The sequence below is a fragment of the Podarcis muralis genome, chromosome 5, assembly GCF_964188315.1.
Source record: "Podarcis muralis chromosome 5, rPodMur119.hap1.1, whole genome shotgun sequence".
In the NCBI taxonomy this organism is placed as follows: Eukaryota; Metazoa; Chordata; class Lepidosauria; order Squamata; family Lacertidae; genus Podarcis; species Podarcis muralis.
Window position 1 is genome coordinate 75915152 of NC_135659.1, and position 24320 is coordinate 75939471.

Here is a 24320-nt window from a genome sequence, read left to right on the forward strand (position 1 = left end):
AGGCTTTTACCCACAGCGTCACCCGTGTCCCATCCTGTTGAAATTAGAAGGACTTAAATATGTTTCATTGTGACTGCACTGGCCCAAGTATAAAGCTTTCTGTTGGCTTCTAGATATCAGGCAGGTACCATGAGCACAAAAATGGCCCTAGTGTTACCTCTGAATTAGTCCTGGATTTGGGGGAGTTTGTATCTGAATGTTATGAATTGGACATCTGTAACAACAAATGGATACAAATTCCTAATTGAGTGTTTCCATGGATAAAACGGCTGGTACAAAATACAACAGCCGAGGGAATGTAGTGAAACAATCTTTTGACTTATTCTATACTTCACAGTATGAATCGAGTGCTCTGAAAGGGATACATATTCTTTAAATTCTTTCATTGAGCCACTGAAAAGATTTACATTCCTTTAAAGAAAGTATACTCCAGGGCATTTCTTCCAGAGTGAATGTTGCACTAATTTGCTTAGTTGTGTGCACATGAAAGAACTTCCCCCACATCCCAAAATTCCCCCTTTAACTTACTTCTATATGATACCATCAGAACCCTGCAATTCTTCTCCTTCAATGGCCTGAATCAGAGCTAACAATCAGGGCTTTATATCTCCTTAATAACGGACTAGAATTTTGGCACTAGCTGCACATTTGTAGCGGTTCTGCCTGTTGCACAACTTGATAAATTATGTATTTATTCAGGGTTGATTGCTTCCACTCTGTAAGCATTTGGAAAGGATAAAAGAAGATGTTTCAGAACTGATTGAATTGGGCGAATTACTCCTCTTGATGCAAGGCCGAGTGTAACACATTACTACGGTTAGGAAGGAAAAGGGAGGGGGGAGTATGCTTACTGCATGGATGGGCAAGAACTCTGACTTCATCCACAGCTATGTACCCAGGGTGTCCCTTCAACGAAACCGATTCAAATATCACCTGAAATACACAGGGGGAAAACAAGCTGCTTAAGTAAGCTGTCTGAAAGAATCTCTCACCTATTCTTTCTCGCATAGCTGAAGCTGAAAATGTTCAAAATCCAGGGACAGAGATTCACAACTCAACATATTGATTGCTTTCATAAGCTAGCCAATTTAACCCCTTGAAGGTTTATTCATTAATGCGCAAGGAAGAAAAATACACACATTGTCCTGTTCCAATATGTCGCCACTGAACATAATGTAGGAAAATATCTATCACACTTCTACTTGGGAGAAGCCTGGGGGGGGGGGGCAGGGGAGGAACCACACTGATTTGCTCTTAAGCATAAGCATGAAGCCAAGTTAAATGGGTTAAATGCTAATAAAAACAGACAAAGACCAAGGATTTCAGTGCCAGAACTAACAGCATGGTCCTAACCATGTCTACTCATGAACAAGGCCTATTGAATTCAATGGGGCTTACTCCACGGGATTAGGTTGCAGTCTCTGTGTTATAAGAAACACACAAACAAAATGGCTGCCCTGTAAATTCTCCTTCTGTGTCATTAAAAATGCCAAAGCTCATAGTATAATTATGTTGAGTCATCAAATATTGCATACAACTCTTAAGGAGGGAAACTTCACACTGGGAACACCTTTGGATAAACTACCTGAGCCGTATTTGGGCATGCAGAACGTGTCACTATCCATCTGTCCGTAGGTTAGGTTGACAAAGTTAATTAGAGAAGATAAATAGTGCCATGTCAGGTTTGCAGAAATATGGAGCTTGTTGGAATGATAAAGGGCAAGATCTGGTCAATCCATATTCGTTATTAGGAGATATATGAAATAGATCATAAATTTGACAATGTAACGTTTTACCATGTATGTGATGTACGTACATATGCATTGCATATATTATACTTATTCAGTATATTTATAGGTAACTGTAATATTTTAAAAATAATACTGAATTTATAAAGTTATCTGTAAGATAATTGTGTGTGTCTGTGTTGGTACTCACTGGAACAGAGTACTATCTCCAATTTGACTTAAATAGCAGCTCCCATCTAGCTGCACCCTAAATAGATCACCCAGGAAGTATCACAGAAGGTGGCTTTGCTGTTGTTGAAACATGGGATAAATCAAAATGGCAACCCCTTTGATGCCCAATGATGCTTCCCTGCCTTCTTCACCTTTTAGAGGCATTCAACTCACAGCAACAGAGGAATGTTTGCCAATTAACCTTGTGAAAAACTTCTTAAAAACATTAACATTTCCAAGTTAATTTATTTATAAATATTCTGTGTTTGGAATTAGACTTTTTTAAAAATAATAATAATAATGAAGCCCTTTCAGTTTAAAATGAAACTGTGTCACCTTCCTCATTTATTTCATTTATAATCTTTCACTGTTCTGTCAAAATATAATTATGCTTAAAGGATTAATAATCAGAAATGAAATGAATGTATTTCTCATTTCTAATTCATATGCATATGCCTAATTAAAAAAAGCATTTGATGTAACACACAATATTTCTTTCCGTTTAGGCAAGTTTTCAAAGATATTACTGCGAGTATTAAGTTGTTGCAAGTGATTTATGTAATATGCAGCATTAGTCATTCTTTGGGACTTTGGGATGTCCCAACATAGCTGAGTTGTGACTTTGACATCCAATCTGGGACAATGTGAAAATTCATGGCAAAACTGAAACAACTAGAGAGAAGATGAAAAGAGTAGCCTAAGGTAAACCATATTAAGGGAATATGCTGACCATAGAAGAAAAACACTGAAATCTCATCTACCTCAAATGAGGTGTCAGGGCTTACAAGTACTCAGTACTGCTAGCCAGACCTGATGCATATGTTACTTTTTGATACCTTAAAACAGGCTTCCTCAAACTCCGCCCTCCAGATGTTTTTGGCCTACAACTCCCATGATCCCTAGCTAGCAAAACCAGTGCTCAGGGATGATGGGAATGGTAGTCTCAAAACATCTGGAGGGACGAGTTTGAGGAAGCCTGCCTTAATGTAATTCTGCTCCTGGACAGCACTGGTGACTGGGCTTTTGGTGGATACTGGTGTTCATTCTGTGTGGAAAGGGCTGAATTCTTTTCTGTTTTAGATTACTTTTTTTCTTTGGATCAACGCTTATGTCATCTTGTTTTATAACTTTAAAAAAAAATGAATTTTGTATTTTATAATTGTAAATTGCTTTGGGATGCCTCTGGATGTTTGAAGTGAAATATATATATATAATGAAACACAATAAATAGCAAGCCACATTTATTTCATGTGGAATACACAATGCATGTAATTTTCAATTAGTATTAACTACACTGGAGAAAACCTTTGTATTGAGCTGACCCATCAGGATATTAGATAGCAGCTCTCATTAGGTTAGTGCAGGCATCCGCAAACTCGGCCCTCCAGATGTTTTGGGACTACAACTCCCACCATCCCTTGCTAACAGGACCAGTGGTCAGGGATGATGGGAATTGTAGTCCCAAAACATCTGGAGGGCCGAGTTTGGGGTGCCTGGGTTAGTCCATGTATGCAATGTGTCAGATGTGTGTATATTTAAGAAATGATATCCACACAGTGGGCCATAGCTCCAGATACAGCAAGTAGAAGGGATGAAATCAAGGGGAGAGGAATTGTTGGATGAAGAAAGTCCTGCCTCTTATCCATCTTTGCAGAGGACAACCTCTTCACTGTTAAGTACATAACAGTGGTCAGCTATGTGCCAAACCAAATGTGATGTTGACTGCACAAATCCTATTAATGTCCAACTTATTTCATTGGCACAAATGAGAGCTCTAATGTAAACAGCTGCTTCAGAGATGCCATTTTTGTCAGGATCATGTCAGAGAAAGAGCCAAACACTCTCTCTCCATCTGCCCCCCACATCCTCAAGAATACTCAGTTTTGACTATGGCTACTATTTTCATGACATGTCTCTCCATGTACTTTCCATCAAGGCTTCTGTAAGTGTGCTTCTCCACATTCCCCATATAATCTGTATAGGGGCAAGGGGCTAAATTTGACCACTCCTACTCCTGGGGTCTTCATGCGTTGATTGTACTCAGTATCCCTCAATGGTGAGGGAAATGTCAGCTAAGTGTTTCTGCTGCAAAACAAACAAACAACAACACGACAAAACAGTTTGTTAAAGCTGAAATTTGTATTAGCAACAAATTTGTAAATGTGTTCCTATGTAAATTCAGGTGTCTGCTGAAGCAAGCAAACACCTGAATTACATTTCTAGCATTTATCTTAGTTTTTACAGAAATGCCAACATTCCTTAACTTGCATTGGGACAAATCCAAGAAAATACTATGGCTGCTCTCTTCTAAATCAGAGTGTGATTCTGAGTACTGCTATCTGTTATTTAATGAGGGTCAAAACAGACCATATTGATAGTTATCTGTAGTATCTGGGGGAAAGGGGAAGTGGTTATTATCACAGAATAGATAGGATATGATATGATATAATCACAAAATATTTGATGCAACTTTTTAGGGATGGGGGAATCTCAAACACACCTGATAGAAGTGTGGCCAGAATGTGCTGATTGCAAGTTCTACCTTCACCCAGCCTTCTGTAACAATCCCAGACACATTCCAGATAGGGTTGCCTTGAGGTCCACCATTAACCTTGACATAAACGTTCAACGATCCAGGGCTGGAGCGGTCTCGACTGGACAGGTAGTAATGGAAGTCAATACAGTGTGTGTCATTTTCCTTCAAGGTTGGTAGAAGCAAATGAGCTTTTTGCCCAGATGCTCTCCCAGAGCTGTTCACCATCATGAAGGAGCCTGGAGATAAATGTGAAACAAAGAGAGGGACAATAGCAGAGAAAAATAAGGTCAGTGGTTTCCTTCTCTTCCCCTGGAACAATAGTATGATGAAGAGCCAATAATTCTAAACAATCTGCCCAGCAGTCAGAAAACAAAACAGGTATTCATCTCAAAGAACTGAAAACCTATTATTTTATGTCAACACTTATCTGAAAAAGACAAGAAGACATCAAAATTACAGGAGCTGCAAATAAATTTGCACCCACTGCCTCCACCATCACTTAAAGAGGGTTATTTATTACTATTTTCAAATTTTCTACCCTGGATTTCAAATTGTCTGACAGTAAAATATCCACACCAAGCATGAAGTGCATACACATTGTACAAACCTCTTGCCAAGTGGCCAGGCTCTCCCAGTGGCATTTTCAAGCAGTATGAAGCTGACAGCCTTTATAACACATCTAAATTTATTGCTTTGTATTGTACCAATGTATTGTAATACATCACTGGAAAAGAGCAAGGCACAGTGGCACACAAAGGAGTGCGACTCCTCCACCGGACGGCAGCAATTAGCCGCTGTGCAGGTCATAGATTACTGTGGGGTTTCACCAGCTTAAAATACTGAGCAGGCCATGGATTACTATGGGATTTCACCAGCTTAAGATGTAGAAAGGAGAGCCTTAGACCAAATGGAGCCACGTTGGAACAGCTACCTTGACACTCCCTCTGTTTGAATTCCTTATATTTTAATCACATTTGTAGCCCATTTCACAACTCTGATGCACCATTTGAATGCATGACTTCTCTCTGTAATTATCAATTTGTGCATGTCCCTGCAATTTAGAATTGTCAATTTGTACCTGTCTCTGATCTAATCACTCAAATGAACACAATTTTTGAGTGGGCATCAATGTTATTTTTGTCCCTCGTGAATTAAAGAAAGAAAGGAAAGTTAACACAACGCAGGCCACACAGGGAAGTGTTACTAGTTTTACAATCAAATATTAACTTTTAGTTCTGTTTGGTTTAAGTCCAAGAGTTAGAGACTGGATGCTGTAACAGCTGCTGAGACTCTGATCAACAAAAACCTCAATTCCAGTGTGTCACACAGATAGCACTGCTGTAGCACAGCAAGAAGGGAAATGATTCATGCTGAAAAGTATTGCCATTTGTAAAGCAACCTTTTAAGAACAGCTATTTTAAGAACCTCAAAACAAGAGAAGTCCACCAAATCCAATCCCTTGCCCTGACTTTTGTCTCTTCTTTGGGACAGTGTGTTCGCTAATGCGTTTTTTAAAAATTCCATTATACTTATCGTGCAAGGTATTCCTGGATCCTGTAAAAAGCAGCCACCAGATTGGGATTTAGGTTTCACACCTCCTGGCAGTCAATAGGTAACATTGCAAGTGAGCAAAAAATAAAATAAAGAACAGGAAGCTGCCATCTTAGCTCTTTGCTGCTCCTTCCTTTTTCAGTTTTTAAATAACAAGCCAGAATATGAGGAGATTCAGTATCAGAAGAGCATGGAAGATGGCTTTTAACAGGAGAGGTTGCCTTAAAAACTCACTGAGACACTCTGGTAGGAAAGGTAAAGAAGTATGACGGAGGATCTATTGGCAAAAGAAGTGGTGAGGTGCCACAGAATAAACAGCTGCTGACAGCCTGAGTGGGCTCTGGTGGCAGCTTTTATGGGATCCAGAAACACCTTTCACAGTAAGTTTAACAGACTTTTCTGGAGACCCCATAAAAGCACTTGTGAATGGATCTCTGATGGTGCAAGAGGAGCCATTGACTGGGATATGAGCAAAGTCTGCCCCAAAGCATCATTGGTACGGCAAGTATCATTAGCCATAGCATCTTTGACAACAGCATTAAAATGATAGCTTGATGGGGTAGGATGGAGGACACAGTTGAGAGAATTTTGGTTATGTTTTTCTGGAGATAACGTAATTGTCTCCGCTTGAGTGTTTGAGGCCTCCTAGATGAATCAACTGGCAAAAAGGGAATAGAAGGCCCTTATTGTAGTTGTTCACGAAGTTGTGATCCTAGAAGGCTGATAGGCTCACATAAAGATCTCCTCTTGTTTGATGCAGAGGCAATCAGTACGTTATCAAGGTAAAAAAAAGGCAATATGCACTGAATATGGATGCGTGAAACAAGGGCTACCACTACTTTGGTGAATGCTCTCTATGCTGAGGCCAGGCCAAACCGCATTGCTCTGTATTGCGTGCCCAGGTGAACACCCCCCGACCCTAGGCGACACCCAGGTGGAATAATGAGTCATGACAACGTGCTAGGGGATTAAAAATGGCCACAACTTTATTAAATTTTCAGATGTAGGAAGACCCTGGCTTAGGCATTGGGCGTTTATCCCTCCCAGTCCCCAGCCAGGGATCTGGGGGCACACCAGAGTTAATTAATCTGTCTGGGGTTTGGGCTGGCTCTGGAAGACGTATGTTTAAGCAGAGAGCCTGCCCCCCCCCCCATTTCGCCACAACACAGGGGAGAGCACTGACAACCTTTCAGCGTATGGCCAGTGACTCCACTCAACACAACCCCTTTAACGGGGAACCCTGGGATCACCGCAGGGGGTGTGTGTCACCACTTCATCCCCTCCCCCCAATTTAGGGAAGATAGACTAAAGGATTCCACCCAAGGCCTGAAACCACCAAAGTTGTGACATTTTGCTACAGTGAAGGCGAAACCTGCCAATGCAGGGAAATTCCTTCCCGGTCCTTCAACAGCAACCATCAATGACCGTTGCAGCGCCAACATACCTGTAAAGAAGCTGTTAACCTGCAATAAATGTCCTAAACTAAGGGAGGGTAGGGCGGGAGAAGCTCTGGAGCCGAATGAGGACCCTCTATTGTGCCAGGTGGGCAGTCCCGTCCCTTACCTGGTCAACTCCCCTGGCTATGCCTCCCCAGCTGCAATTGGTTCTCAGAGCTGATGCCAGAATGAGGGGAGTTCATGGGACCACCTGATCTAGCTCTGAGATGATCTGTATATTACTCCCCTAGAGATGGGGCAGGAGAGGCTGGCAAGCTGGGAAGATCTGCCTAACAGAGTTGAAAGTGGCAGGTGCTGCTCCTGAACCATGGTGGGGAAGGCTGGAGTCAAAACTTGGGTAGATGGAGAACTACCTGTAATATTGTCTATTGCATTTATGGGCTGTAATTTTGCTGCTGCAATTCGCTCCTGGCAGGAGAGTGTGCATTTCTTCTGTGCCTTTCCATTTAAGCGCAGGAAAAGAAGCTGTTTGAACAATGGCCGATCATTAGGTGATTGTTAGCAAAAAACACGGGAAACTGTCTAACCTCCCACTGAGAGCTAATGACTAGAGGTTTGAAAAGCTTTACCTATACTGAGCAAAAAGCTGGAGGGGGGGGTGGAATCCAGAGGCTACTATGGATGAAGTCAGCAATGCAAAGGACAATATAGAGTCTAAGGAGACTGTAGAGAAGGAAACCAACAACTGAATAGGTCTCAAGAAATCAGCGTGAAAACACCGGAGCGGGGAAAGGAGTGCTGAGAATAACTAAAAATGAGGCTAAACACACAAAGAAATTCCACAAAAGGTAAAAGAAACAAGGAAATAACCAGTTTGGAAAGGACAACACCAGGAGTCTCATGAACAAACGACCACTTTCTGTGAGGCAAAGTAAAAAAAAAACTGAAGGAAGGAAGGAGTTGGGATGAGCTGAGACAGAAGCTTCTGGTTTAAATTCCTCATTTTATTTTTTTCCAAGCTTGCAATGTTGCCTATTGACGGTCAGGTGGCGCCACACCTAAGTCCTAATCTGGCCACAGTTTTTACTGGGTCTCCAGAATCGGGTGGGGATCATAATTCTACTCCAATAAAACTTTATCTGAGACATGGGCCAAGGGCAGACTTGGATCTTTCAGATTTCAGCAGCACCCTGTGCAAAGCTACAATTTGGTCCCCCCTCATTTCTTGCCTTCTACTCAATTCACTAAGTCATAGTTGCAATGCCCTGCAGTGCCCACTAGACTCAGCACCCAGTGCAATGGAACCGATCACACTGCCCTAAATCTAACTCTGCACTGGCCGCATTCAGACATTACACTAAATGACCTTGCAGGTTATGCATTCCCTCTCCTTCTCTAGCACAGATGCAAGGAGATCTCAGAAGCTTTCACTTCTGTTTTTGCTTAACCATCCACAGCTTGTTGTGTTGTCCAAACTGGCAAACTGTGATGGATGTTCATTATGGTTCATTTTGGGGAAAGGTGGAAAAACCATTTGAAATTGTTGGTTTGTTTATGTCTCACTAAACTTAAAGTTTAAAGTAGTGGCCACTATGTTCTGTTCCAAGCTCTGTTGTCTGATTGCCTCCCTTTTGTTCCCACACTTTGTCTGCCATTATCCACCTTGGATGGATCTACACACAGGAAAAAAACCACTATAAATAAGTCAGAAATTAAAACGTTATAATAAAAGAAAAGAAAAACCTATGTAAAAATGCTATAGAAAGCTTTTGTGCTCTCTGGTGCCATCTGGTGTTGCATTCAAATTGCTGTACAGTGGTACCTCGGGTTACAGACACTTCAGGTTACAGACTCCGCTAACCCAGAAATAGTACCTCGGGTTAAGAACTTTGCTTCAGTATGAGAACAGAAATCGTGCAGTGGCGGCACAGCTGCAGCGGAAGGCCCCATTAGCTAAAGTGGTACCTCAGGTTAAGAACAGTTTCAGGTTAAGAACGGACCTCCAGAACGAATTAAGTTCTTAACCCAAGGTACCACTGTACTGACAAATGTAGCTGAGTCTCTTATCTGTCTACAGCTGCTAAGCTGACCAGTGCTGGCAATCATAGACAGGAATTCTGTACCAACCTGACTGGCTTCCACCCTGAATTGAAAGGAAGGAAGGGAAGGAGGGTATCCTATCCTCTAAGGCCCCAAGCAACTGAATTTTGGTACATGTAAAAGCCAGTCTCCTTTACATCCTAATTGAATCAGATCAACACCCTGCTACTTATTAACCGATCAATTCCAAGGACGTTAAATCACCTTGTGATGCTCCACCTAGCATCACCTAGCACATATTCCCCTCTTGTTAAAGAAAATAGCCTTGGCATCATCATCATCATCATCATCATCATCATTATTTTAGCTGCCCTTCACCCTAAGGTTTCAGGGTGGTCTACAATAGTAAAAACAGAGTAAGCAATGGGTAGCTGGTGGTGAGGGGGCAACAGTGTACTGAATAAATAGGTACTATACAGGTTCAAAACCGTACTATACAGGTTCAAAACTTCGTGCTCCTGAGCACTCTAATATGCTTCATTAGTTTCTTCATAAGGGTTGTATTCCACAGTCCATCCCACCATGCAGCTAGAGTTACATTTGCAGCTGTTTTCCAACCCATACTCACAGTTGACCTTCTCTCTTAGTCTCTCTCTCATACAAACACACACACACACACACACACACACACACACACACACTACAACTATGGGAATCCACAGAATATTTTGAGAAAGGCGTTTAAAATTCTCCCTTTCATGGCTGCAGTGATGTGACAAAAAACACTCCTCTCTAGCAATAAAAATAATGAGAACTGTTGGTTTAATTCTCTTTAAAAGATCTGCTTTGTGGATGTGTGCACACATGCCTTGAGGAAAACTAGCAAAAGTAATAAGAGATTGGGAGAGGGGGGCAGAGAAAGAGAAGAAAGAATATCTATTTCAGCAGTCAGGCATAGTAATTTTTAATCAAATGCAGCCCTCTTGACATTCTCAGTTCCGATGCAGCTGCCAAGTCATGCTACAAACGTTATCTCTCTGCTGGCCCCCATGCAGTTCATAGAAGATTGAATCTGGGAAAGCTTGCCTCACTAGTAACCTATTGAAGTTAGGGTCCCCCCCCTCACTTTTTCTTTTGTATGCCGTGTTGCAGCAGTGTGACAGACACCCAGATGAGCCGGATAAACATTCTGATCATTTCTGATCAATGAGCAGCCATATGTAGTAGGCTTAGAGGAAGAGACACTGGCAGCATTTGCCCAAATAAGCTTTTCCACTGCTTTGCAATTACACACAACAGAAATGTGTGCGACTCTCCCTGTTTTAAAATGGATCGTGTCAAATATAGACACAATGGGCAGCAGAAATGGAGATGAGAGAGAAAGAGTGTGCATACTTGCATACAAAGAGAACACTCTGGGTGTGGAGGAAAAGCATGTGAAGTCTTGCTTGGTCTCCTAACCACACAGCATCCTTTAGACAAGAGAAAATATGCAGATTCTCAAGAGAAGAGCCCAGCTAAATGGAATAGCATGAATGAGCTTACCACATCATATAGATGCTTGGCCAAAGTCCAAATCACATATTCCAGGACCTGGGGAGCAGTTTTACAGCAAGCAAAGTACTCTGGGAGCAGTCTGCATTCAGCTATGAAAAAATAATCTGGAGCAGACACCATCTTAAGAAAAATCTTTATCTGTACTTATTTTAGCCTTTGGGAACTTTTAAATCCCCCAAATTACTATTTTATCTGCTTTTATACTATATTTTTACTAGTTTTATACTGTCTTTTTATTTTAATGATTTTCTTTATTGTTTTTATGTTGAACGGTAGTTTTAGATTTTTAAAAATATTACATTATTAGCTAATGCTTTAAGTAACTATGTTCTGAATCCAAATCCCAAAGTTAAAATATCCTACAAGATGATTTAAGGTCCAGTGAAAATAACTTCTGTTTCTAGCAGATAAGGTTGTGCTCTTGGGGTTCCGAGTTAAATATTCAGGCCTGAATTTTGCCATTTATGATATCTTGGGTTCTTTCAGAGGAAGGGATATAAATTTAATCTCTCAATCAATCAATCAATCAATCAATCAATCAACATCCTAAATACCTAAGAGACCAAGCTGTGGAAAATCAGCAAGTCCCCAGTACAAATATCACCAATGCCATTTAGCCACTTACCACTTACAATGAAGGATGCTAATCATGTTGGGATGCGGGTGGCTCTGTGGTCTAAACCACTGAGTCTCTTGGGCTTGCCGATCAGAAGGTCAGTGGTTCAAATCCCTGCAACGGAGTGAGCTCCCCTTGCTCTGTCCCAGCTCCTGCCAACCTAGCAGTTCAAAAGCATACCGGTGCAAGTAGATAAATAGGTACCACTGCGGCAGAAAGGTAAATGGCGTTTCCATGCGCTCTGGTTTCCGCCACAGTGTTTCGTTGTGCCAGAAGCGGTTTAGTCATGCTGGCCACATGACCCGGAAACCTGTCTGTGGACAAACGCCAGTTCCCTCAGCCTGAAAACAAGATGAGCGCCACAACCCCATAGTCGCCTTTGACCGGACTTAACCATTCAGGGGTCCTTTACCTACCTTTAACTTAATCATGTCTGGGGTGTACAACCTGCAATATTGGGGGCAGTGCACTTCTGAATGGCAGGGCAGAGTCTCAAACAAAGATGTGCTCTTCCAAGTCCACTTTCCCAGCATGTTGAGACTTCTGTCTCAGTGACGTCTACACTGGCTTGCTCATGTACACAGAATGGAAGATGGCAGGATCCCCAATGATGTGCTTAGTGGAGAGCTGACCTTGGGCACATGGCCTGTTGGCCTGCATTACAAAGATGTGGCACGAAGGCTGGCAACGTGAAGCCCAATGTATGGGAATCCCCTGCTGATGACCACAATGCCTCGAGACAGACAGTTAGGACATGTAGCCATGGCAATGACCAGAGGAGAAATGACCATTGGGAGGAGTGCAGAGAAGAAATTCCATGGTGCATCTGCCCCAGCATAACTAGACATCTTCATCTGCTCCAGCTACAATAAAACACGTATCTCCTGTCTCTACAGCCACAGAAGGCAGTCTAACTCTCAAACAGTTTGACTTCACCCCTGATGGCACACTCTTCCATTGGCTCTCAAGACTGACAGATGCCAATGCTTCTGAATACCAATTGCTGGGGAGCCAAGAGGGGCATGTTTGGTGGGCACAGCCAGGGCTGTAGCTTCTCAGTAGGTATTACTGCTGGGAGGGTTGAGGCAGCAGCTAAGTCGGGGCTGTGCAGATTGGTCAACAGTTCCATGAGGAACAGAAGAGGGGAAATTGCTGCTGCAACCCTCTCCTCCTTGTGGGCGCTGCATAGGCATCTGGCTGGTAACTGTGAAAACAGGATGCCTTGGGACTGATCCACCAGGTCTCTTCTAGTGATGGGGGAGAAATTTGATTCAGTTCACATTTGAAGCTGATCTTATCAAATCTGAATGTTGAGAAACAACATTACAATCAAAACACAGCTGGCCTTCAGAATTCACATTAATTCGAATTTTGTGGTAGTTTTACAACCAAACCATGTTTACAAATAATGCCTATTAGGTAAAATTCTGCATTAAAATGAGTACATTTGTGAAAACCACATACAAAATACATTATACTAGGAAAGATTGATTGAAAAGATGTGGACGCTATTCAAACTGCATACCAAAATGGTAGCAGAAATTCATACTAAAATTGGGAAAATCGATTGGTAGAATTGGCACTCCTAGAAGTACCACATAATTCCTGTTCTGCATTTATAAGAACTCAGTCATTTAGTGTGGCAGCATCTATGCTTTGAAACACCCTGCCTATTGATATCAAGAAGGCACTGTGTGAGACAAGGGTGTGTGTGTGTGTGTGTGTGTAATTTAGAATAGTGTTTTTATTGCATTGTGTTATGAAAAAGCTTCAATAAAAATAATAACAATATCAAGCAAGTGCCTTCACTGTACTCTTTTTGGCATCTGCTAAAAACATTCTGGTTTAGACTATCCTATCCAGATGCTTAGAAATGCTGAGGGAATTTTAATCTGTTTTGGTACTTTAACTTTTGTGTGTTTTATAGTATTGTTGTAAATTTTTCTCGATTTGAGGGTTGGCTTTGAGGGTTGTTGGGTTTTTTTTACAACCAAGCAATGAATGCCTTTTAGGAAAATGAAATGAAGAAAAATGAAATGAAATGCTGAATCATTTTCATGAGGATTTTTTTTTAATGTGAATTCCAGCAGAAATGTGCAGAACTGATTCAACCCTCCACCACCACCTAAAATATGGAGGATAATAGTACAGTGGATGCTTGGGTTGTGAATGTGATCCATGCGGAAAGCACGTTCGCAACCCGCAGAGTTCACAACCCGCAGTGCCGTGTCTGTGCATGTGCAGGTCATGATTTGGCACTTCTGCACACGAGCAAGCGCCAAAACCCAGAAGTAACCTGTTCCAGTACTTCTGGGTTCGGCACGGTGCACAACCCGAAGCATCTGTAACCCGAGGTATGACTGTACTGATATAATTTACCATCCATTGTCCTCTACTGAGGCAAGCAAGAAGCATTGCCATGGTTTAAGAACACATTCCAGTCAGACAAGAGGATGCAGCCTTGATAGAGGGATTTGGGAGAAGTCACATGGGCCATGTAGAGAGACTTGGAACACTACATTCATACACCCTTGAAACTGGCCTCAACCTAGCCCACTATGAAGAAACATAAAGAAGGATCAGACAGCGGCGTAGCTAGCTGCTTGGGTGCCTGGTGCAGGGGCGTGTCCTGCAGCCAGGGGCAGGGCAATCCACCTGTGGGGGTGGGGCAAGCTGCTGATGGGGGAGGGGCGATCCACCCATGGGGGCAGGGTGAGCTTCTCCGACACTCGAAGCCTCTCCCCCGCCTCCCCCTCAGCTGTAGGGCAGCTGAGGGAGAGGAAGTAGGCAGACGCAAGTCCCACACTGCCGTTTCAGGCAGTGTGGATCCTGCAGGTGCCTAAGCCACCACGTCACTCCTAAAAAGTTTCGTGAGCCCATTTTAAAAAAAAACAAACTCATTTTGTCATCCCCCAGTGATGACCCCCAATGACCCATGTAGTTCAGCATGCTGTTCTCACAGTGGCCACCCAGATGCCCGTGATAAACCCACAAGCAGGACTCAAGCACAAAAGCACACTCCCCTCCTGTGATTTCCAGCGACTGACATTCCAAAGGATTATAGCCTCTGACCATGGAGGCAGACCAGAGCCATCATGTTGCATGCGGATGATGCATGCAGGATTGGTTCAGAAGTTGTGAACATGCATAAGTGACAGAGTTAGTGTAGGCAACCCATTCCCATTCCCAAATGCATTCAGACAATATGGCCATATTGTTGAACGCGACTGGTGGGCAAACATGTCTTTCAAGTTGCAGCCATAGAAGAAAACTTTGGCCAAACTTGAATGGTTATAAACAATCATTTTGCTGCTATTAAGAATCACCTGAATTTCTTTCTATCTGAATGACAAAAGGAACCGGAGAATAACATCAAATATTATTTCTCTTCATATTTCCAGCACTGCTCGTTTTCTGGAACACTGCCAACCTTATATCTGTGTTTTATCATTTTCCTCCCTAAATTAAACATCCATCCATCCATATTGCCAGTTGCTATTTTCATCTACAAATTTGCAAACATGTCAGGGCTACAGACAATATAATCCTACAGCTGAGGAAAGGAGATATTTTGCATGCTGTGAAAGGCCAGGGTTTTTGTACTTATTAACATAGACACAGGGGCACATGGTCTTTCAAGCAAGTTGATATCAAGTCTGCCTGGTTTATGTGGTTTGATCAACAGGTTAGCTTAATTAATATTTGTTGCTCCCAGTTTCATCGAGATTTTTAAAATATATAATTTTAATATATGCTTACATCATCAGGATTAAGTAAAACATGAATTCTTTTAAATATATATACTAAAAAAAAAAAATGAAGCCTAAACTGCTCCTTGCATTGCTACAGTTATTGAATATATCACTAAAATTGGGGGAATAAACCACGAAGTGCTCCCTAGATGCTCATAAATTTCATTTCCCCCCTCCCTGATGCATAATGATGCCTTGATAAGCCTCCTATTATTGATGCATCTGCAACATATATCCTCTTTTCAGAGCCGAAATCGTACTTGGTAGCAGATGGTGCCTATTGTGTTTACACATCAGCACTTTATGATTGCATTTTCTCATGTCTACAGTAAAAAAGAAAGCCATAATTGAGTTTTTAATGGCTTTGCACATTGTTCATTAAGATTACATGACTGTGTTCCTGCAGATGACAGCTGAAGAAATGAGCCACCAAGAAGGACCCCTCGTGACCAGCTCAGTTGAGGCTGCTTCCGTATCACCTTTCAGCTGCCACACTGCTTAAAAGCTAAATCATTATAGACACCAGAGTACCAAATGCACATTTAACAGGATGCAGGTGGAATGACTCTGGCACAAATCTAACTTCCAGCACCTAAAAACTATTGTGGTTGTGGTGGTGATGATGATGATGATGATGATGATGATTTAATTATACCCCACCTATCTGGCTGGGTTTCCCCAGCTACTCTGGGTGGCTTCCAACAAAATATTAAAATACAGTCATACCTCATGTTGCGTCCGCTTCAGGTTACGTCTTTTCAAGTTGCGCCCTGTGGCAACCCGGAAGTACAAGAAATTTTACTTCTGGGTTTCGCTGCTCGCACATGCACAGAAGCGCTAAATCACACCGTGCACGTGCACTGACGCGCCGCTTTTGGATGCGAATGCTTCGAGTTGCGGATGTGCCTCCAGGATGGATTACATCCGCAACTCGAGGTTCCATTGTAGAATAATTCATCAAATATTTAAAGATTCCCTAAACAGGGCTGCCTTCAGATATCTTCTAAAAGTCAGATAGTTGTTAATTTCTTTGACATCTGATGGGAGGGCGTTCCACAGGGCGGGCGCCACTACCGAGAAGGCCCTCTGCCTGGTTCCCTGTAACTTCGCTTCTCACAGTGAGGGAACTGCCAGAACGCCCTCAGAGCTGGACCTCAGTGTCCGGGAAGAACGATGGGGTGGAGATGCTCCTTCAGGTATACTGGGCTGAGACCATTTAGGGCTTTAAAGGTCAGCACCAACACTTTGAATTGTGCTCATATCAATTAGGGAAGTGGGGAACCTCAGGAATAAGGGCCAAATGCAGCCCCCCCAACTTTCTCTGTCTTTGGCCCTCAAAATTCACCCCAGACCACACTCTGTCTTCTCAGTTCACACACCTCACTGATTCTGCTTGGAGCACAAGTGTTTTTGCCTGGCTGAAATATGTCCTTGAACTACCAATAATGCCTCTTGCTTGTCTAGATGGATGATATAGAGGTAGGTGGGTGCAGAAAGTCTCCTACAGTACAAAAGTTACTCCATTTACTTTTGCCTCTGTCCCACCCACTACTAGCATGTGCCCCTTGCAAGGTGGTCAGAAGGGAATGCATCCCCTGGGCTGAAAAAAGAATCCCCCTAATGTTGAATTACAGGGGGGTGGGACCATTTTAAGGAGTAATTTCAAACTTTGGTGTGCTCGAAGGCACCTCCCCTTTGCTCCATAAAGAAGCTAATCAATAGACTCGTGTCAGAAAAACACACAGATACTGTTCTCAAATGATAAAAACAAAACAAACCCCAACACACAAATCTACTTATTGAAGGGCCTACACAATTTATCATCCAAACAGGAACACTGTGTTGGCAATGCTTTGTGATAAAACAGAGGACAAAGAGAACCTGTTCATTTCATTTTTTATTAGAAATATAATAAAGAAGAAATGAAAGGACTGCTCAACTGGAAACAGCAATAAATTACATTAACAAAAATGTTCTTTCAACAGTGCAGTTAATTTGGGATGATGATGGCAATGCCAAAAAGCCTTCTTTGGCAATTCTTAAATGATGGCGTCAGAAGAATTCACCAAGGTATTTTCAGTGGGTAATGGTCATTGAGTGTCAGAATACAGAAGTATAAGAGCAGACCAATTACAGCAGGTCAAACTATGGAACCTATAATGAGAGTCAAGTTGATAGAAATTTGTTGTCCAAAGAATATTTGACATTAAGCATTGCTTCCAACTTCTACTCTTGTTCTGACTTGGCTTCAGAACAGACACCACTAATACGAGGGCAGAAGAGAGCCTCCTAGACTAGGGGATCCTCAAAATGATTTATTTAACATTTGTCATGATTTCCTTGCGCAAAGCTTACAGATATATCCAGTCCTTATTGAGCTTTCTGATTTGTTTGCAGGGATGTTGTATGACAATAAGCATTCATGCTGATTTGCTTACAGGCTGTTAAGACATCTTCCTGTTAAATCATTTAGTTCCACACTGTTCAACACATTTCCCCATCACTTTCCTAACTGCAAAACATGTTTACTTCATATTGTGCTTTAATCTACTTCCACTGGCCATACTGGTTCACATGGTACATTTTGCGTCCACAAAACTACTGGGGAAAGTATAGTAAATGGAACTGTAACCACTCGGTTCACACCAGTTCTGTATGCAGATAACTCAAGACCTATTTCCTTTCTTCCACACAGCCAGGTTGGAGGGGGTCTACTGTTCCTGCCTGTTGGATTAGGATAGGAATTACTAAAGCAAGACAACTCCAGTAAGCAGTTTTACCTTTCACCAAGCAGGGTAAGAACAGAAGAAAAGCCCCACTGTATCAGACCAGAAACCCATCTTGTCTAGCATCCTGCTCTCACGTTGGCCAACCAGGTGCCTATGAAAAGTCTGCAAGCATGAACTGAGTGCAGCTGAACTCCCCCCCCCCTTGATTCCCAGCAACAAATACATCAACTGATATGCTGCTTAATCTTTTTTTGTGACTTGATAATGTGTGGCTTAATGCATCCGCAATGTTCCAACATTTGATGTTTCTACCCTCAACAGGTGTAATCATTGACAACCTTTAGAGAAGAGAGAGGTTTTAATTACAAATATAAACATGACAACGCAGCTTCGAAACAATGGAATTTCCCATTAAAATATATGGGACCATGACCAACATTTGAGGTAATGGATTTAGCAATGTAGCAAACAAGCAAATAAAAATGAAGAGGAGGAATTGAGCATCTCACGAAGGCAATTGTTCCATCAGGGAAAGCATTTCGGCCTGCCAGATGGATTGAGCCTTCCTCTCCTTCCCCTGCACACTGCTCTGAGATCTCTTTCAACCCCCTGTTCCCTAGCCAATCAAAAGAGGTGCATGGGGGAGGGGAGGAGCCCCACTGCGCAACTAAAATATACCAAAACACATGAATCAAAATAATGGTGGTGGTGATGCCAGACAAGAGGTCAGCATAGAAAACTTATCTCTAGTACCCAGAGTCACCAGTATCTGTTACAACTGCTTCAAGTTCTATGAGATTTTGGGGCACATGGGCTGAAATGTTGCTCTTCTGATACATCTTTGCAAACTCTTCCTAAAGGCAGATGCTGGGCAGGGTCAAGATGTGTCAATGTGCATACTTTGAACTGGGGAAACCAGAGATGTGTTCATATTTATTTTACTTACTCAAACTGTTGCAATCTTGCTCTACTGCACTGAATTAAACGTTTATATACATTTATATACAGCTTATATACATTCTGTCGGTTACCAGAGAAATCCACCTCCACTTCCACTGGGCTGGAAAGGTTAGATTAAGCAGAGGGTGTCCTCCCTCCCCTTCCCCAGTTTTCCTGGCTAAGATGACTTCCCTTTGACCCTGACCTCCCCCTTTCACTGATCAAATGTGCAGGCAGACAGACAAGCAATGGGTGGGCTACCCACCCATGGTAGCCTGTGGTAAGCCCAGAAATAAGGTGTTCCAAGGGCAGGGAGGGCTGAGTCAGCCCTGGATCCTGGAACTGATGCAGTTATTATGTAAGGACCAGGAAAGACCATCCTGCTGCCCAACTCTCCACCATGGCCATTGTGAGAATCAGAGCTGCAATGCAAGAGTCTCCATAAATCTGGCTGATGAGAGGGAGTTTAGATTGTGCCCTCGGTCCTAATTTTGTTTGTTATTCAGCTGAAAGACCTCTAAATATGCACAGTGCTCATTTAAAAAGTTTCACAATACTGGGTTTTTATTTTTATTTTAAAGCTTACCGGTCCAAAATCATGCATGGTAAAGAACACTATTGATTGCGTTCAAAAACATTTCAGGAGCCCTCGGGGGTAACACCAGCTGAGCGAACAGTAGACCTCTTTTTAAAAAGAACACTGAATCATTTCACAAGGCAATCACAAAATTGCTTGACTTGGTAGCAGTTTGCACACTCAAAAGCATCCTTTTAAAAATGTGCAGCTTCATAGACTGCTGTTCTTCAGGTCCCTTAGAAGGTTTGAACTACGGAATTCAGGCTTACCCCACAGCTTCATAATTGCAACCCACACATGGTCTTTGGAGATGCCCCTGATTGAGCAACAGCTGATTGCAGGCATTTTCAATGGCTTTGCAAGCCTGGTCACTGGTCAATCACAGGTATTATCAAGCTAGATGCTGGTTTTAAAAGGCCTCTGACAGCTAAATAATAGCATTGTTAAATCATCAGCATCTTTCGCTGGCTTCCAGCCAACTGATAATTTGAGATAGAATGAAAGAATGAATGTCTTCTGGTAGGGAGGAGGTCTGCCTGCACAGTAGGAAAAAGCAAACTAAAAGTGGGCAGATGTAGCATCAGAGCAAGTTTGTCCACTGGCAAATAAGATGAAGGCACGCACCTGAAAAACAGTAATAATACTGTACACAACACACTGGAAGTAACCTTAGTACTCAAATTCAGCAGCAAATATTTCCCCAGCTAATGTGTGCTTTCATTTTGTAAGAGTGACACAATAGAGGACAAGAGCAAAGGTGTTAGAATTTAAAATGGAGACTGTACAGGGAATGGTTGAATTTCAACCTATTGGGGATGGGGAGGAAGAAGCAACGGGGCATGAAATAGCATTGAAATGCTTAAAAGCTAGATAATACCTTCTTCTTCCTCTTCCCATGTGAAGAGAAATCCCCCCAAAATGGGTGGAAGAGGTCTGCAGCGTAATGGCACAAATGATCACAATGGTGATGGAAAAGCATGCTTTTAAAAAAACTGGTAAGCAAGCTGTCCAGAAAGCTGGGCCACACTTTCAGAATATTTGTTTGCGCTGCACCAAATTTTTATTGACAAGAAATACATTGGAAAACAGAAAGAAAACCCCTAGCCGTGTTTGATTTATAACATAGAACACAACTGCCTTGTGATCATGGGACATCCAGAAAGTATAATACAATGCAATACATAAGAACATGACTCATTTCCAAAATATAATTATAAACAAGACCTACAGCACTCTGTTCAAATGGTGAAGCTGGATCAGGACTAGTAAAGGCAAAGGGACCCCTGACCATTAGGTCCAGTTGCGAAAGACTCTGGGGTTGCGGCGCTCATCTCGCTTTACTGGATGAGGGAGCCGGCGTACAGCTTCTGAGTCATGTAGCCAGCATGACTAAGCCACTTCTGGCAAACCAGAGCAGCGCACGGAAATGCCGTTTACCTTCCCACCAGAGTGGTACCTATTTAGCTACTTGCATTTTGATGTGCTTTTGAACTGCTAGGTTGGCAGTAGCAGGGACCGAACAATGGGAGCTCACCCCGTCGTGGGGATTTGAACCACTGACCTTCTGATCGGCAAACCCTAGGCTCAGTGGTTTAGACCACAGTGCCACTAAGATTATCCTAAAAATAAAAAAGTACTAGGATTTATTCTCAGTATCATTTGATGCTCTTGCTCTCATTTTGAAAAGTTATCTATCCATATTTTGCAAATAATTATATATATATATATATACTTTACTACACTGAAATGTCAAATGTTTCTGCAATAGTCCTTGAATCTTCCCGCCACACTTGCCATCCTCTCCTGCCACACCCTTTGAGAATCACTGGCTCAGTTTAAGAAACTAAATAGATGGACTTTTACTTCTTTTCCATGATTCAGTATGATACCATTTTTTGTGATAAAAGTATAATTTGCAAGAAATATTCTCAGCTCAGTTTTCCTTGGATGAGGGGATCTGTGCAAATAGGCTTGCACAGCAAAAAGAAACCATGACAGATTCTGGAGGATTCCTTCAGTTTGCAACAGTTTGTATTTTGAGGGGTGAAAAATCAGAACTTTTTGTTGTTGTTGAAAGAACAGGGTCTCCCCCCCCCCCCCACCGATGGCAGTTAGCTCTTCTCACCCACCCTTCAAATACAAACAGTTGCAAAAGTTCTAATGATAGGAAGACATACCGTATCTTCAGACAATGTCACCACTGCACATAAAAATCAACATTATAGTTTTCATTTATATTAAAAACAGTCTTCTAATTGTGCAGAAATGAAACTACAAATATATTTAATTTTAGGTAACAGGTGCATAATTTCACCAGCTGCATTCTGGAATTGCAACTTCCAAACAAAATTAAACCAGGTGTAATCCCAGAAGCATTACAAAATGGAACTGGTCCATTTCCTCATTCCTAATTTTATGGCTGTTAAGTTTGCTGGGGCTGAGCTTCTTAAAACAGAACATAAAACCCTTAATTTTCAAGCAATTATATATTTTGTTATCTTGAACCTATTTATTGCACACAGAAAGTTACAGTAAACTACGCAAAGGAAGGATAGAAAAAGGTCTTAAGCAATAATGAGGTGTAGAAAAATTCATTGAACTGGTGATAATTTCTGCTGCTTCCTCAGTGTATTCATACACAGAGCCATATTTTAAGTATATTCCAACTCAAACAATCTGTACATCAAAAGTAATTTGACAGATGTATCAATTTATTCCACTAACACTTATCACACAGAGTTTGGTAATCTTCCCTCCCCAGCCCCCACATTCTCACGCACACAAACTGAGAACAAGTTCCTTGCACAGTATAGGCTTAATCAGTAATTAATTTCTACTTTTCTCATTATGTTAGAAAATCTCTGTTATTTACTAGATAATTAAGTTTTACTAATGCTTTTTGTCAAGCCGCATTTGGAGAAAAATCAGAATTCAATTAAAATGCAAAAAAGGAGCTCTTTAATATTGTTTCCATCATGAAATAAAATTAACTTGAATTAGCTGGATAGACAAATAAGGCAGCAAATTGAAAGTGGATCTACATCTAAAGTCATTCTGCTAATCCAAATTTACAGAGCAATAATGAAGATACAAGCTCTTCTGCTCAAATGAAAAGAGAGTATTGGCATGTGGGATGAAGGCAGGAGAATGATACCAGCCAGGTTTGATACTCGTATGGCACAGCTGCATATTCCTGCATTGCAGGGGGTTGGACTAGATGATTCTCAGGGTCCCTTCCAACTTTGTGATTCTTTGATTCCCTCTCTCACTCAACAGGTTACGCTGGGGGCAACCAGTTGTCCAACTAGCTTCTTGGATATATAACACCTAGATGTAAAAGGCAGTTGTTGAGCACACCCAATATTTATTGGATCTCTTGCCAACAGTCCTTCTTCCAATGTCTGTGTACGATGAGATGCTCAACTATTCACACAAAACACATGCTATCCTATGAAGCAGTATCTTGGAAGGACCAAAAGTTACAAGCCACCAGAACCTTCTATAGAATAAGCAACAAACATCATCACAAAACAAACCCTACTTTCAGAGTTACTTCTTATGAAATTAGTCATGCAGGGCCTCCATCACATAGCTGGAATTGTGAGGTATGCAGTTGACAAAGCATACAGAATGACGAAGCAATGCAAAGTTAAAATTAAGCCTATGTTCATATGGATGAAGTGAGCTCAGTAATTATGAAAATTTAGGAAAGTGGCTATGCATTTTCATGAGGTAGAACTCCACATTGTTATTTTGGATCCTAGTATAACTGCATCTTCTTCACTTAAAGGTACAGAAACTTACCTTTTGCATACCATTCCAGTTTGGAAGAAAACTTCTACTATTTCTCCCCTACTTTTTTCCTTTTAATTTTTATCTACACGGGTCTTTGCTCTTGGCAAAACAGAAACACATAAAGTGAGTGTATCACTGCAGCCTTAATTGCAAATGTTTTCATATGAAAAATATGACTAGGTTATTGCACATTTTCTTCCATTTGATGGATGATGGTTAATTACAGAGAAGTCACCTCCCTTTTTTCAGAAATGAAAACCACATATATCTTCAAAAATTATACCTCTTATACAAATCTAGTGAGGTGTAGTTGTCACATGCTGTGTTTTCCAGAAGAAAGAAAATATACATATGCTCACAAGCATTTTATGTTGCTATACCCAAAATCCAGCAAATAAACAGTAGTTTTATCCCTCAATCATGTTCATGATGGATATTATTGAAATAAACTACCTAACAATGAATCTTTATTCATTCATTCATTTTGCAAAGAAGTAACCAGAGTATTATTGTTTGGTGTTTTATTGTAATCTCATCTAATAATGTATTTGAAGGGCAGGTTACAATAACAAGCACACACACGCATGCACACACACAAACTGTAAGCCACTTTGAGTGGATAATTTGCCTAGAGGGACAGCTTGAAACCTTGGATTTGAATTTAGGGATAAGCTCACCCCAAATTTTAATTGGGTAAGTTGGGTGGTAAGCCCAATGCATTACTCAATTTGAGCCAAGTCTGCTTGAGGGGGCCTTTTGAAAGCTTACTGTGTCATTCAGAATATATGTACAAATTTGGCATGTTTCCATAGATCTATGCTACTTCACGTTGCCAATTCTCATGGAAGTAGCGATGTTTCAAAATGTTTTAGA

At 41.5% G+C, this 24320-nt stretch overlaps 1 protein-coding gene across 2 annotated transcripts in view; it reads right to left on the reverse strand.

Moving 5' to 3' along the window:
• The window catches only part of PTPRT (protein tyrosine phosphatase receptor type T), a 619644-nt gene that overhangs the window by 364949 nt on the left and 230375 nt on the right, over positions 1-24320 (reverse strand). For both annotated transcript variants that reach the window (XM_028734967.2, XM_028734972.2), the window contains exons 3-4: positions 4459-4730; positions 852-933 (exon numbers count right to left, since the gene is read on the reverse strand). In XM_028734967.2, coding sequence (XP_028590800.2) covers positions 852-933; positions 4459-4730 — 354 coding nt within the window. The remainder of the gene's footprint in view (positions 1-851; positions 934-4458; positions 4731-24320) is intronic.